At 37.3% G+C, this 16,909-nt stretch overlaps 1 protein-coding gene across 1 annotated transcript; it reads left to right on the plus strand.

The window, feature by feature from the left end:
- Positions 1–1,250: 1,250 nt before the first annotated feature.
- Positions 1,251–13,265, plus strand: LOC101551537 (cytochrome P450 7A1). The gene is made up of 6 exons (XM_004602594.2): positions 1,251–1,363; positions 3,863–4,103; positions 5,574–6,148; positions 8,662–8,792; positions 10,107–10,282; positions 11,465–13,265. The coding sequence occupies exons 1-6, from the start codon at positions 1,284–1,286 to the stop codon at positions 11,762–11,764; spliced, it is 1,503 nt and encodes a 500-aa protein (XP_004602651.2). The 5' UTR covers positions 1,251–1,283; the 3' UTR covers positions 11,765–13,265.
- Positions 13,266–16,909: the final 3,644 nt, after the last annotated feature.

The raw sequence follows: 16,909 nt of genomic DNA on the forward strand, positions 1-16,909 counted from the left end.
AGAAATTTCTTCCTGTTCTCCTCCCCACGAGCACTCTACACGTGATTTTGTTCCTAATACATATTCAATTATGTTTCTGTACTGAAACAGCCTTCATTAGCATAAGGAATCTTCCGTTTTGTTAACTCCTCTTCCCAGAATACTTATGAAGAATCTTTGGCACAGAGTTGGTGCTCAATTAATATGTGTGTGTGCAGAGACTTCAGAAGTGAGAAAGGATGTGTGCCAAATAATTAAGAGGTGCTGCCTTTGAGTGGGAAGTAGGAAGGGAGATCAATTAAGAACTGACTTTCACTTCCTATCACGTTTTGTTTCAGCTAGTCTTACCTTTAGTTGAAAAGGAAACTATTTTACTTTAGTAAAGATGGTCATACAACTTTTCTTTTTGAAAAAAAAAAAGATCGGTAAGTTTTGATGTTTTAAATAACCTGTGTTTTTCCATAATGCCCAAAAGTAGAGAAAGAGTATGGGGAAATTTTCTGCCATTGAGGCAAGAGGAAGATTGTGAAGGGGGGCGGGGGATACTGGGAACATTGGTGGTGGAAACTACACTGGTGGAGGGATAGGTGTTCAATCATTGTATGACTGAAACTCAAACATGAAAGCTTTGTAAATAAATAAATAAATAAATAAATAAATAAATAAATAAATGAACTGTGTTTTCATCTGGAATATAAATTCATGTGACATATTACCTATCTTGAAATGTTTGGTAGGTTTCATGTTACTATATATAGTAAAATATTCCTAATTTTTAAAAAGTGCTGAAACATGAAACAGTAGAAACTTTTCACCCAGTTCTCTTTCCTTTGAACTTAGTCACTCAGTCTCTCCTAAATCATTTAGGCTGATTTCTTCCTCAAAGTCATGAGACCATTGGCTTGATAAATAACTTATGCTTATCTTTCTTTCCGTTATCAGATCTTACATGTCTACTTTATATACTCATTCTGAATAAGGTTTTTCAAACTTTTAATAAGCATACTAAACTTGTAATACTTGCTGTTGACTTTAGGTCCAAACATTAAGTCAACATTCATTTGAGAGACCTTCAACTTACTGAGTATTGCAGTTCTCTGATTGTTTTGGAAGCTCTTCTGATACCTGTGTACTTAGTTCAAGGACATTTGATGTTTTTTTTTTTTCTAATAAGATGAACAAATAATTGTTTACTTTGATCACTCAAGTGCAAGATCCAACCATATATAAAAAGTCTAGCTGGAGGCCCTGCTTAGTTGCACTCTTACCCTTCTAAGTATAGAAGTTTGAGTTAGATTTGCAATATGCTGACCATGTCTTTGATCTGGGGAGTTGTGATAGCTGTGTGTTGCTGTTTGTGGCTTGTTCTCGGAATGAGGAGAAGGTAAGTAGAGCTTTATTTTTAAACTACATTTTAGTTTGTTCATGTATTTAACATTGATTGCTATTTAATCAGTGTGGTAATCTGTACCTCCAAATAGAAATGAATATTGTATTTTCTTCCTTACTTTCTTTAATTAAATTATTGAAATGTAATTTTAATTTTAAAAGTGGTGTCTAGTACATCTAACAAAAGTGTTTTTAATTTTGACATACAACAGTGATAATATAAAAATATATAAATTTGATAAACATAATGGCATAAATTTTATAAGATATTTGTAGTTTTTATGTAAAATGGAAATCAATTTTAATAAAGATTCAAATGCTAAGTGGAATTGCACTAAGAACGGTTTCTTCCTGTTGTATGGATCAAATAGAGGTTTTGACTAAATCCATGCTCTTTTGTCAGTTTTTATGCTTTGTATAGTATGGACAAGAACATAGAGTCTCTATTGATAATTCTTATGAATCTTTGATTATCTATTAATGTTAATAGAGCAATGTGAGTTGGGAAATTGCTAAGTATGTTACACTCATTAGCATGTTTTCATGTACAATTTGTATAATAATACAATAAGTTCCCACGGTATAGCCATAGTTTTTCTGATTAGTTTAATGAGTATTTAGAGATGGATATGTAAATATCCTTATTTTCACCTCCCAAAGGTAGAATTGCCCAAAATACCTTCAGCTATGTAGATCCTAAGTGTTTTACAACCTTCTTTGTTTCTTAAGATATTTTAATTCAGACCTGATACTTTCTAGTTTCAATTAAGTTACATATTAATTAATAAAATAAAAATAAGTATTTTACATGAAATTATATTAAGATGGACAGTGACTTATGTTGGAAAATCAACATTCATATTCTAAATTAAAAACATTTAAATATCATGAAAGAACACTAAACTTGGAGCTGTAGCGATAGCGTAGCAGGTAGGGCATTTGCCTTGCAAACCTGGGTTTGATTGGCCGACCTGGGTTTGATTCCCAGCATCCCACAGGGTGCCCCAAGCACATCCAGGAGTAACACTCGAGTGCATGAGCCAGGAGTAACCCCTGAGCATCGCCGGGTGTGACCCAAAAAGGAAAAACAAAAGGAAGAATACTAAAATTGATCCTACCAACACTTAATTTAATTTTCATAAGTTAATTTCTCAGATGAGATTCTTCATCTCTTCAGCTATCATTATATAATAAAATAAACTAGACAGATTCTGAAAATTTCAATTCCATAATCTTCTGTGTTGTGTAGTAGTTCATACAATTATAGAAAACAATAGGGGACTGGGGAGAAAGTTCAATAGGCTGACGTGTGGTTTGCATGTCAGAACCCCAGGCTTGATGCCTGAGCACTAAATGAGGAGTAGCCACCAAGCACCACCCCATGCAGCTCCCCAAGAAAACTGGGAAATGGTAAAATAAAACGGTTTGAGAAATATAATTAAATGATCCTTGAAAAACTATATTGGTTTGAGGAGAGAGTGCAGGAGTTAGAGATGTGTGTAGATAGCGAAGCTTCAATCCTCAGCACACAGGACCTCCCAGACATTTTTTTTTTTTTTGCTTTTTGGGTCACACCTGGTGATGCTCATGGGTTACTCCTTGCTCTGCACTCAGGAATTACCCCTGCCGGTGCTCGGGGGATCATATGGGATGCTGGGATTTGAACTCGGGTCGCCCGCATGCAAGGCAAATGCCCTACCCATTGTGCTATCACTCCAGCCCCCCTCCCAGACATTTCTGAGTGTGTGCTTAGAGCTCTCCATCCCCAACTCTGCTGGATGTGGTTCCAAAGGCCCCTCAGCACTTCTGGGTAGCATTGCTGGTCTACAGCCCGGCAGAACCGGAGAAGCACCACATCCTCAGGCCTGTCATTGCATTCCTGAACTCCTGACCTGTTTTTATTAGGGTTTTTTTTTTTTGTTTTCTTGTCTTTTTTTTTTTTTTTGGTTTTGGGGTCACTCCCAGCAATGCTCAGGCCTTACTCCTGGCTATGTTCTCAGGAGTCACTCCTGGTGGTGTTTGGGGGACTTTACGGGATGCCAAGGACTGATGATGCTCCTAACTCCTGATCTGATTGACCAAATGTCTCTGGAGTAACCCCAGGCCTCATTTTTACTGCTTGAAGCCTGTACCTCATATATATATATATATATATATATATATATATATATATATATATAGCTTTATTTCTGCCCTAAGGGAAGACTTTTTTTTTATCTTTTAGCATTTTTATTCTACCATTGGGAAAAGTAAACATATTAGACAATCCGTGTTTGATGAAAGTAAGCATATGTGGGTTGATGGCATTAGAATTTCTACTACTATGACATATTATTACATTAAAGTGACTTAATATAGTAAAGGAGCAGGAACTACATTTCAGTGGCATAAACTATAGGTAATATTTTGATGTTTAAAAATCAATGGCAAATCTGATTTAAATTTTTTAAAAAGAATGTAATTTCCTATATCTATCATAAATTTGTGTTCACAGGCAAATAGGTGAACCGCCTCTGGAGAATGGGTTAATTCCATATTTTGGATGTGCTCTGCAATTTGGTGCCAATCCTCTTGAGTTCTTGAGAGCAAATCAAAGAAAACATGGTCATATTTTCACCTGCAAACTAATGGGAAACTATGTCCACTTTGTAACAAATCCCTTGTCATACCAGAAAGTGTTATGCCATGGGAAATATTTTGACTGGAAAAAATTTCACTTTACTACTTCTGTAAAGGTAACCCATATTGCATTAGTCATTATTTGTATAGAATACTATTTGTTTTCTGCCTTTCGGTGTATCATTATATTTAATTATTTTAATATATTTCTAGTTATAGATGTTGAAGAATTACTCTGACATGTTGGATCTTAGATCAGACTAGACTGAATGTATGAATACGAATAGTTTGAAAAGTCAAGAATATGAATGACCAATTTTAGTTTTAGTTTCTGTGGTCACATCTGGTGGTGTTCGGGAACTATTTCTTGCTGAGCTCAGGACTTGCTCTTGGCAGTGCTCAGGGGATCATGTAGTACTGGGTATAGAACTAGGGCCTCCAGCATGCAAAGCATGGACTGTTTATCTCCCTGGCCCAGATTTTTTGTTTGTTTTGTTTTTTTGGCCACACCCATCAATGCTGTGGGTTCATTCCTGGCTCTGTACTCAGGAATTATTCCTGGCAGTGCTTGGAGGACCATATGGGATGGCAAGGATCTAACCTGGGACAGCCACATGTAAGGCAAGCACTTAATCTGCTGTGCTACTTCCCCACGAATCTATATTGCTATTTATTAACCAGCTAATGAGAATCATGTAAAAATAGAATGCTTTACTTGAATAGGTGGCTCTGAGTAAGAGGTACAAATATAGTCAGACCAGAAATATCTGAACAATGCCCAGAGTGCATGTGAAAGCTGGAAATACAATACTAACATTTATTTAATCACACATGTGATACATATTTATTTAATTTTTTAAAGACATGACCAGACATTTTCGTTATTATATAATTTTTATCCAATAGTATCTTTCATAGAAAAATTAACTAAATTTTACTGAGGCTTTGTAAAAAAATTAGACAGGGTCTCTGCCACTAAGTAGCTTAAAATCTTGTTAAGACATATTAATTAGCACCATATTAATGTAGAAATAAATGTAGTACCATAAGAAAAATAAGAAATTTAAGCACCAAGTAGTAGTTGGGGGATAGGTGGGAGGCTTATACTGAAGAGAAGAGATTTAAATCAGGCCCTTTAAAAAAAGGTACTATTTGGTCATTCATTTGTGTTGCACTATAAAATTGTGAGAAGATAAGATGGAAAAAAACAATTTTATCTTCTTAAACAAATAAAATATTATGAAATAATATAATACAGTTTAGCTCTTAATACCGACTGACAACTGGAGCAATAACACAGCGGGTAGGGCATTTGCCTTGCATGCGGCCAACCCAGGTTTGATTTCTCCATCCTTCTCGGAGAGCCCAACAAGCTACTGAGAGTATCCCGCCCACATAGCAGATCCTGGCAAGCTACCCATAGTATATTCAATGTGCCAAAAACAGTAACAAGTCTCAAAATGGAGACTTACTGGGGCCTGTTTGAGCAAATCGATGAACAATGAGATGATAGTGCTGCAGTGCTACAGCCCTTAGTACTGTCTGGTCAGGTCTAATTTTTTTTTATATATTTTATTTGTTATTAGGTATTTGGGCACAGAAGCATTGATCCAAATGATGGAGACACAACTGAAAACATAAACAAGACTTTGATCAAGACCCTACAGGGTGATGCCTTAAATTCCCTCACGGAAACAATGATGGAAAACCTCCAACGGGTCATGAGACTTCAAGTTACTGCTAACTCACAGTCCACCTGGGAAAGAGAAGGGATGTATTCCTTCTGCTACCGAGTGATGTTTGAAGCTGGATATGTAACACTCTTTGGCAGAGATGTTGCAGGGCCAGATACACAAAAAGCACTTATTCTTAATAACCTTGACAACTTCAAGGAATTTGACAAGATCTTTCCAGCTTTGGTAGCAGGCCTTCCCATCCACATGTTCAAGACTGCGCACCAGGCCAGAGAAAAACTGGAAGAGAACTTCAAGCATGAGAACCTGGGGAAAAGATACCACATATCAGAACTGATCAGGATTATGAATGACACACTGTCTACCTTAGATGACATGGAGAAGGCCAAGTCACATGTCGCTCTACTCTGGGCTTCGTTAGCAAACACTATTCCTGCTTCATTCTGGTGCTTGTTTCAGATGATTAGGTAACTAACCGCTTACCCATTTCGATTTATCCCTTTTAAATTTTAGTAGAAAACAGAAGTTCAATTATGGTGGTGGTGGGAGGAATGAGGGATGGTGTTGGGAGCAGAACCACTTGTAGAACCTTCTCGTGCTATCACTCTGTAGCACGGTAGCACTGTCGTCCTGTTGTTCATGGATTTGCTCGAGTCGGCCGTTACTACGTCTCCATGGTGAGACTTGTTGTTACTGTTTTTGGTATATCGAATACGCCACGGGGAGCTTGCCAGGCTCTGCCGTGCAGGCGGGATACTCTCAGTAGCTTGCAGGGCTCTCCGAGAGGGACAGAGGAATTGAACCCCAGTCGGCCACATGCAAGTCAAATGCCCTGCCCGCTGTGCTATTGCTCCAGCCCCGTGCTATCACACTAGAGCACAATATTTATCTTCATGTTTAATATGTTTCAAATCATCCAATTCTCACAAAAACATAAGCAGTGGAACATGTGTCTTAGAGAAGCAGAGTCAAGGTTAGGGGAAAGAATGAGGATTGGAAATTACTCTGAAAATCTAATGCAAAATCTTTGCCTTAAACAAGGGTGACCCTAAAAGTTCATGAATATAGAATTAATGATGAAAAAAAATGTAGGTATATTTAAGTTATGGCTTATTGACCTGTAAATGGCAAATAAGGCAGTGCTTGTGTCTAACTTGTGCACTGTTTTCTCTCTCAATTAGTGATTACTTTTACTGTTTGGCCAACTCTGTTATCTATGGAGCAGCTATATCATACATTATTTATTAAGCAATTATTTATTATTGATGGACTTTTGCCTTTAAAACTATATGTAAAGAAAAACTCTATGTATTGTATGTTATATAATATAAATTCTCCCTCAAGTGCTAATCATTTGAGGTTTGGCAATGAAATGATTGATTGAATTATTCCAGGTCAGTTGGAAGTGTAGGAGGTCAAGAGATACTGCAAGGGTTAAGACACTTGTCTTGCATGTGGTTGATGCAGACTCAATCCCCAACCCCATGCATGATCTCTTGAGCACTGTCAATAGTGATCAGTGAGCAGAGAGTCAGGAGTAAGTTCTGCACACCACCAGGTATGGCCCCTTTCCCCTAAACTGGAGAAGAAAATTAATTCCTGTGTAGAATATAATTGTTGGATCGAGAATGTCAGGTTTTTCATAGATGGTTGATCATTTTATGTCTTTAATGTAAAAGTATTTTGGGGGTAGAATGTAGCTTAATGATAGACTATATACTTTGCATGTATGAGAATATGAGTTTATTACCAAGCACCACACACACACACATACACACATAATTTAAAATAATTGCAGATATAAAAGCCTATTTCTAAGGGGCTGGAGCAATAGCATGGCAGGTAGGGAGTTTGCCTTGCATGTGGCCAACCCGGGTTCGATTCCCAGCATCCCATATGGTCCCACGAGCACTGCCAGGAGTAATTCCTGAGTGCAGAGCCAGGAGTAATCCCTGAGCATCACCGAGTGTGACCCAAAAAAAAAAAATCCCATTTCTAAACTTACCTCAAATACAAAATTTCTTCTGCAGTTTTTATTTATGTAAACTTTATTTGAATAAATTGATATATCTACAGTAAGATTGCAGCATCAGTTTAGTATCATTGAGGTGATAGCAGACATTTTATGCAGACACAAAAAATATGATCAAATATTTCTCAAGCTTCATTTATTTCCTTATGTATATAGATCCCATAAAACTGAGAATTCAGCAAATAGTACAAAAATGAATCACCAGTCTTTTTATAAGTCAAAATGGTATAAAATTTATAATATAGTTACAAAATAAATATAATGTAAATATAAATAATGTACAATATTTATCACATAAAGTTTTATCTGAAATCACAGTGTGCATTTTAAGAGTTAATTCAAATTTCCCCTTTTTCAGGGGGACTTCCAAGCAATGCTCAGGGGGTCCAGGGCTCAGTCCCATCAATTCTCGGTCAACCAGACCGACAGTTCAGTGTGGGATTGAAGATACAGGCTGTTTCCTGGGTGTCTGGAACTACCCGGGCCACTCCAAGGTTGCTCAGTAGGTCTTTCAGTCTACACTAGTGGTGCTCAGAGGACCATGTGGTGCCATGGAACAAATTTCGGCCAGCTGCATGCAAGCACATAGGATACAGCCTCTCTAGCCTCTCAGCCAGCAAATTAAAATACTCAAACAAGTGATTCCCTTTCCATTCTGATTTATGAATAACTTGACCATTTAATCTTTTTGAGAAAACGTTTATTCATAACTGGTTAGCCAAACTTTAACTTCTAAAGAGCAAGGTTCCTTTAAAGCAGTAACTGTTGGTAATAAAGAACGAATTAAACACATTCATAAAATAGAATAAAAGGCAAATGAAACTGTCCCTTTCCCACCTTCTCTTGGACTTGGTTAAAAGGACGAAATCCCTATTTGCTTATAGACACTCAGTTTCACAAAAAATTCACTTTTTCGTACATCTATTCTTTTCTCTTAATTTTTAACAGGAACCCGGAAGCATTGAAAGCAGCTACAAAAGAAGTGAAGAAAACTCTGGAGAATGCTGGTCAAAACATCAGCTCTCAGGACCATCCTATTTCTTTGAGTCCAACACAACTGAATGACATGCCTGTGCTAGGTAATACTATGTGATATTCCATTTACTGTGTTCTACTTGTTGTGGTGAATTTAATTGTACTGGGCATCTTGTTAAATGTTTCAGATGGGTTCCTCCATTTGACCCTTATAGCAAACCTGCAGCAAACGCAAATGCACTTAGTTAAGTTACAGCCTAGGGCAAAATATGAATACAGTGTTAAGGCACTTGATTTTACACATGCTCTCAACTGCTTGTATACCCTGTTTTGTTTCCTTGGGTTTTACTATTGTCACACATTTTATACTGGATAGAAGCATATTGTTAATATTCTTTTTCTTTTGCTTAGTTTGGTGGGGGGAAGTCACACCCAGTGATGCACAGTGGTTACTCCTGGCTCTGCACTCAGGAATTACTCCTGGCGGTGTTCAGGGGACCATATAGGATGCTGGGATTCAAACTCTGGTCGTCTGCATGCAAGGCAAATGCCCTACCCGCTGTGCTATAATAATTATAGGCATATTAAGTTAGAAATTGATAATACACATCAAAGTGATTTATTGAATTTTCAATTACAATAAATACCTAGTGTCATAAAAAATAATATTATTGTACTGGAGTACAGAAAGTAGGGTGCTTGCCTTGCATGTAGCTGACCTGGGTTTTATCCCCAGCATCCCATATGGTTCTTTAAACTCTGCCAGAAGTGATCCCTGGGCATAGAGCCAGGAATATGCCCAGAGCACAGCTGGGCGTGCCTCATGCCCCAAAATAGTAAAAATAAATTTTTTTTCTTAAAATTCTGAAAGTTTAATTCCTATTTGTGACCAAGAATATATTCTTTATCAAAAATTATTATTAACTCAGATAATCATATTGAATAATAATGAGTCAAGTATGTGACTTAAGTCATAGAGTATTATATGCTCTATGGATTCCCAAAATTCCTGAATGAAGGTGCTGATCCCTGTGCACTGAAACAATGGCAACAAAAGTACAGTTAGGGATCAGGGAAAGTATCCGATGGATTAATGAAAATACAACCCATTCGGAAGAGCTGGGTTCGATCCCTGGCATTACATGGTCTCTCTAGGACTAAGCCAGGCATAGTCCCTGAGCTGGTTAAAAATAAAAAACATACATTCAGACACAAGTGAATCATTGACTAGCATAGTGGTAATAGAAAAAAGCTTAGGAAATGTTTGTCTAACCACCTGCCCATAGTCTGTTTAGCTTTGTGTTACAGACTTCTAGAAGTATTTGACTTTATTTGACATGGTTTTTAAATGCTCTATTTGTTCTTCCTTCTTCCTTTCCTTCCTCCTTCTCTCTTTTTTCACTTAAAAAAATCTTTAGACAGTATCATCAAGGAGTCTCTGAGGCTCTCTAGTGCCTCCCTGAACATTCGGCCTGCTAAAGAGGATTTCACTTTGCACCTTCAGGAAGGTTCCTTTAATATTCGCAAAGATGACATCATAGCACTTTATCCACAACTAATGCATTTAGATCCAGAAATTTATCCAGACCCTTTGGTAAGTGGCTATCAAACTTTAATATGCAGGTGCTGTCTCTCCAGATAGAAGTAAAATAGAGATTTACCATTGCAGAATTGTTTTAATCATTGAGGCCATAAGGATAGTTTCATTCATCATGTTGAATATTTATATATTTTGAGAATATAGATATAATGGGCAAAATCTTTTTATTCCTGATATTAATCTTACTACACAATATGTGCTCAAATATATTTGTAGCTTGGAGTCTTTTAAAAAGTCTCCTGCTTTATTTTCCTTCTTAAAAATGCTTACCCCCATATCCCAGAAGTTAGACAGATATACCATCTCTTCTAGTTTTGTTCTGAACCTTTTTTTTTTTAACTTTTTGAGTCACACCTGACAATGCTCAGTGGTAACTCTTGGCTGTGTACTCAGGAATGACTCCTTGCAGTACTCAGGGGACCATATGTGATGCTAGGGACCGAACTTGAATCAGTCATGTGCAAAGCAAAAGCCCTACCTGATGTACTATTGCTCCAGCCCTGAGTTTTGTTCTGGACCTTTTGAAGATCTGCTTCTCCCAGATATTAGTCACCTGGTAAAGATAGAAGGTGCTATTTTCACAGAGAATGTTAAATTCCTATTCTTTGGATATTTAGCAACTGACCAATTAGTGGATTTTTAGATTTTGAAAATGTTAAGCTAGAAAACTAGAAGTTGGGAAAGTCAGGAAAAAGGCATGCATTGGTTTTAATGATACTCACATGATAACTATATAATATTATAATACTTGTACACTAGTGTACTGGTGATGGGTGTTGGAATTATGTGTGTAAACCATTAATAGCAATATGATAAACATGAAACCTCAATCAATTAAAAATTTTTAACATAAATAATTGTAATGCAATGATACTTCAATTAAAAAGAGAATTGCTCTATATATTCTAGGTCAAGGAGGAGGAAGGAAATTCCATTTAAAGTAGTTTAGGGGTTGCAGAGAGAGTACAGAGGGTTGGGTGATGGTCTTGCACCCAGACGACTCAGGTTCAATCCCAGCACTATATATAGCCCCAGTATAGCCAAGAGTGATTCCTGAGCACAGAGCCGGGAATTAGCCCTAAGCACTGCTGGATGTTCCCCCAGTCCCTAAAAATAAGGGGGTGGGGAAAGGGAACAATTAACTTATAGAGTTTTTTTTTTGTATTTTGATTTCAGACTTTTAAATATGATCGCTATCTTGATGAAGATGGGAAGATAAAGACTGCCTTCTACAGAAATGGACACAAGTTAAAGTATTATTATATGCCTTTCGGATCAGGAGTCACAATATGTCCTGGGAGAATATTTGCTGTCCTGGAAATCAAGCAATTTTTGATTCTTATGCTTACCTATTTTGAACTAGAGCTGGTGGAAAACCCTGCTAAATGTCCTCCTTTGGACCAGTCCCGTGCAGGCTTAGGTGTTTTACCACCCTTAAATGATGTTGAGTTTAAATATAAATTCAAATCTTTTTGATTATGTTGTTAGACAGAGAGAGGAGATGTTACAGGACTGAAGAACATGTTGTATATCTGTCTCTCTGGGCAGATGCCTTAACTGGTAATGAAAGTGATGCAGCAAGTCTAATTCTGTTCACGGATCTTTGCTGGTGAATCTGAATATTTGGGTGACAATTTCTATATTCCATCTCAGCCTATGCTAGTTAGAAGCACAACAGTTTTGTTTGAATGAGTTAGTGAATGGTAATGTAACCAGGACTGAGCTTCATTTTTTTTCCCCCAGAGGAAAAAGCTTTTTGTTTGTCCAGAATGAAATACTCCAATTGGCAGCCTTTTTTCCTAGGGAAATGAACTTATTTTTATGGAAGTTATCTAGTAAATTTGAAAAAGTTACAAATTCACGTTTTAGTGAAACCATGATTTTTTAAATAAGAAGAAAACATCTTTTAATTTTCCCTATATCAAGCATTCACACTTTAAAAAATAATTATAACATTAATTCCTGAACTACATTAAAGACAGTTGAATATTTCCATTTAAATTCAGGTTTCAACTATCTTAGTTATGTTTTTATTAGAGTTCATTTAATGTGCGTTTTTTTTTCAGAAAAGGCAATTTTTCTGGCATTACTAAACCTGAATCAATTAAAAAATATAGATTTTATGTGGCATGTTTTTAAGTTAAAATAAAATATTAACCCTATAAGAGAAAATAGCCATTTAAATAGTTATTTAAATAGCCATTTAAAAGCATTGGACATAAAATGTGAGATATCAAAGAGATCACTGTCACTGTCATCCCATTTCTCATCGATTTGCTGGCACCAGTGACGTCTTCTCATTGAGAGACTTATTGTTACTGTTTTTGGCATATCCAATACGCGTGAGTAGCTTGCCAGGCTCTACCACGAGGGCAAGGGCTCGATACTCTCGGTAGCTTGCCTGGCTATCTGAGAGGGGCAGAGGAATCGAACTCGGGTCAGCCGTGTGAAAGGCGAACGCCCAACCGCTGTGCTATCGCTCCAGCCCATGAAAGAGATAATTTAATATAATCTAGTATTGTATTTAAATACTTTTTATATTTCAATATCATTCAGTTGAAGAAAATATAATTTAAGGTTATTTGATAGCTTTTATTGTGTATTACAGTGCTGAGGTAAGATATTTTAAGTATTGGAGTTATCAGTTACATTTTATTGGTATTTCTGTACATATTTATTTATAAATTATGCTTACTTATTTCTTGTATTACAAATATTTCTGTACTAGAATATATTGTTAAATTTTATAATTTTTAAATGATTCACCTTTCAGAAATATGTGTGGATATGTTTTAAATTTTATACTCAGAATACTTAATACACTCATCTGAAAACTGCAAGAATTATGTTCAAAATTTATCCCTTATAAGAAGCAAAATTGTGATTCACTCAAAAATTTCTCTACCAATCATAACATTTATCAATTTAAAAAATCTTGTTATTTAATATTATCATGGAATTACCTGTCACACGAATTATTTTCATAGTGAAAAAATTAAACTCTTTTAGATGTAGTTCATGATCAATAAAACTCTCTTTTATATTAGATTTAAAAAATATATTTTAAAATATGGTTTTACAATATTTTTTGTCTTCCTAAATGTACTCATACGTATTTCTACATCTTTATTTTTTACACACCAGAGGTTGGCAATTGGTAGGACACATGTGCCTTTCCACATGTTTTGGTGTTAAGAAAAGTTTTTAAACTTTTTTAGAGGCCTCTCCAGAAGAGCTAGTGACTCAGGGTCACACCCAATGACACTCCATACACTGGTGACTGCTGATGGTTTTGTGTGTAGCCAGGCGGCACATGTGAAAACCATCAAGCATGAGGATAGAAATTGGACCTGACAGTGTATATGTATAGGAGGCATAAATCCCTTTGAGCTAGATCACTACCCCATTAAATGGTTTGTTTTGGGGACCATACCCAGTGGTGTTCAGGACTTACTCCTGATTCTGTGCTCAGGGGCTACTCCTAATGGTGCTTGGGGGACCATATGTGGTGCTGGAGACTGAATCCGGATCACAGCAGAAGCAGCCACTTGTCAGGAAAGTGATTTAATGTCATACTTAATGTCTTTGTAGTCACTACAGTTCCAAAGAGTTGAAAAGATAAAAAGAATTATATTTTATAACATATAACAATATAAAAAACTCAGACTTTGACATAAATTTGAAGTGAATAGGCACAGGCACACTCAAGATTTGCTTCTGGGGCTGTTCTTGTAAAATAGTTGCTGAGCTGATTTGTTTCAATGGAGAGTGTTGGTGTGAAACCTAAAGTAGTCCTTACAGAAAATTTCAGTTCCTGTTGTACAGAAATGCCAATTTCAACATTAACTTTATTAACTTAAAGTTACAAGTGTTAAATATATATGTGTATTGGTATATGAAGTTATTTTCTACTTAAAAAAAGACTATGAGGACTAGAGAGAGAGTAGAGAAGTTAAGGTGCTTTTATTACACATGGTTGACCTTGGTTTGATCTCCTGCACTGTATATGGTTACCCAACCCCACCAGAAGTATGCCTGAAGTACAGCTGAATGTGGCCTAAAAACAAAAACAAAGACTGTGATTTAAAAAAGTTAGAAGAGATGAGAGGACACTCGAAGATATCCAGGTTACCAAAAGGCATATGGAAAAGTTTTCATCATCACTCATTATCAGTGAAATAGAAATCCAAATGACAATGAGATATCACTTCATACCAGTGAGAATGACCTATGTACAAAAGACTAGGAACAATCAGTGTTAACTGAGATGTGCTGAATTAAGAATCCTTGTTCACTAGTGGTGGGAATGTCATCTGGTTAACATCTTTAGTATGGAGCCTTCCCAAAATATTAAAAAATAAAATTTCCACATGGCACAGAAAATATATTTTTTGGTGTCTATCTTAGCACTGTAGCACTGTCGTAGCACTAAAGTGACTAAAATGTAGTACAAATACAAAATAAAATACTATATTAGGCTATACGGAAAGATGAAAACTTGCTTTTTGGGTACAATTTTGCTGAATCTAGACTCGTTTCAGCAAAACAAGTCAGGAGGAGAAGGACAAATACTAAATGATCTCATTCTTGGGAATAGTCATTATCTAATGAAAACAAACCTTTGCACTTTGACTACAGAACTAAGCTACAAGTGGTGGAAAATGAGGGAGGTGAGAGGTGGGACAGACTAGAACTGGCACAAGGACATTGATGAAAGATCTTTGATATTTTGGTGGGGTCAGGGGTACGTTTTATATTCATACACACTACGACATGAAGGTACTCCTGAAAACTAGAGGATACAGAACAGTCTCAGAGCACTGTCAGGTCTGGTGTTTCAAGTAGAGCCTGTTACTCTGTCTTCTGGCAGAGTCTCTTGCCCCCACACCTGGCTGTCTTCACCAGGGCCCCTTGGAGGAGATGGGTTGAGTTTCCCTCCCCGCTATGAGCAGAGCCCCGGCAGCTGAAGACCTCCGGAACCCAGCCACAGCCATGCTCAATGCCCCTCTCCACACGCATGTAGGAACCGGCAAAGGAACCCAGGTGTGAGGGACCTGGGGCTGAGATCTCCAAACCTGCTAGGATCGGGACTGGGTCTCTTCCACCCAGATCCCTCATTTTCCAGTAGCTAGACAGTCACACCCAGAAACTGCCCCCAGCACCGTGTAATCCCATCAACAGCTAGCATTCAGAGACTATAAAACCGAGCTCCTGGAAGAGCATGGCTACAACATCTTAAAGCCTAGTTATCCCTCTTGGAGAACCTGACAAGTTACCAAGAGTTTTCCTGTCCACACGGGAGAGCCTGGCAAGTTCCCTGTGGCGTATTCATATGCCAAATATGGTAACAATGAAGGGTCTCATTCTCCTTATCCTGAAAGAGCCTCTAATGCAGCACTGTTGGGAAGGACGAGTAAAGAGAGGCTGCTAAAACCTCAGGGCTAGGACGAATGGAGACGTTACTGAGACCACTCGAGAAAATCGAGGATCAGTGGGATGATAGTGATAGTGATAGGGGTACATTGACTTCATACACAAAAATCATAACTGTTAACACTATTGTATAATGTTACCTTAACAACAATAAGACATTTTAAAAAAGAAAACACGATTTACAATGTTGTTCCATCTTTAAAAAGTGTGAGGCAGTTACATTAAAAATGAATTTTCTTGTAAATAATCTTAAACTTACAACTTTATTGAAAACCTAAATCATTTCATTTAGCTAAAAGATCTTTATTTGAAACAGGAAACCTCAACTAAAAAAATTATGGTAGTCTGTTGTAAGAACAAATTGATTAAAGGCTAAATATAAAGAATAAAATTGACTGCCTGTGACTGGGGCCAGTTCTCAGCTTCAGATGCACCATTTCACTCGGTTCTTAAGAGTCCTTTGAGGTGCCCACTACTATAAGCCTTTTTTCAGAGGAGAGAAAAGGTGAATTCTAAAAAGCTAAATCACAAGCCGAAGGTGACAGTGCTGGCAAGGGATAGAGCTGGGAGTCTCTATCGGGCCACACTGCTCTGAGCCTACATTCTGTATTCGTGGCAGGACCAAGTGGCAGGCCATCCTGATCCAGGACACTGAAATAGCCCAGGGTAAACAAAAACCCTGATGTCATTTTTGTCCTAAATCTTTGCTCTTTGGGTACACTGTCTGTCCAGCTAGAGGACTCTTCAGCTGCTGTGTTCAGCTGACCCAGAGTAGCCAGGAAGTGGAGAGTCCTGGTCTCGCAAAGACCCAATACCTGTAGCGTCACAGTGGACATACAGATTCAACACCGAAATGAGATGCTATGCTCCCCTTCACACAGAAACGCTCTCTTCCAGCTCTTCAGAAGCTTGGAGTTGTTAACTGTGGAATCTTTCAGGCTCTTTCTTAGACATGTTGAAGCAATTTCAGCTTGAACCTCCATCCCATTAGTGCATAATGGAGGTTCACTTTTTAGCCCTTTCTCTTACTACCTTGGTTAATTGCAGGTCAGTAGCGTAAGCCTGGAAAGTGTCTGCAGGGAAGTAACGCCAGTGCTTCATAGTGCATTGTGGACTGTTCACACTTCTTTTCTTCTACGTTCTTTTTTTTTCTTTTTCTAATTCAAAGTACTGTGCTTCCCAATACTG

Source organism: Sorex araneus, chromosome 2 (genome assembly GCF_027595985.1).
Source record: "Sorex araneus isolate mSorAra2 chromosome 2, mSorAra2.pri, whole genome shotgun sequence".
In the NCBI taxonomy this organism is placed as follows: domain Eukaryota; kingdom Metazoa; phylum Chordata; class Mammalia; order Eulipotyphla; family Soricidae; genus Sorex; species Sorex araneus.

Coding starts and splice junctions, on each gene's coding strand:
- LOC101551537 (XM_004602594.2), top strand. CDS start 1,284: ATGCTGACCATGTCTTTGATCTGGGGAGTTGTGATAGCTGTGTGTTGC. Junction 1,364..3,862: donor GTTCTCGGAATGAGGAGAAG/GTAAGTAGAGCT, acceptor TTGTGTTCACAG/GCAAATAGGTGAACCGCCTC. Junction 6,149..8,661: donor TGCTTGTTTCAGATGATTAG/GTAACTAACCGC, acceptor AATTTTTAACAG/GAACCCGGAAGCATTGAAAG.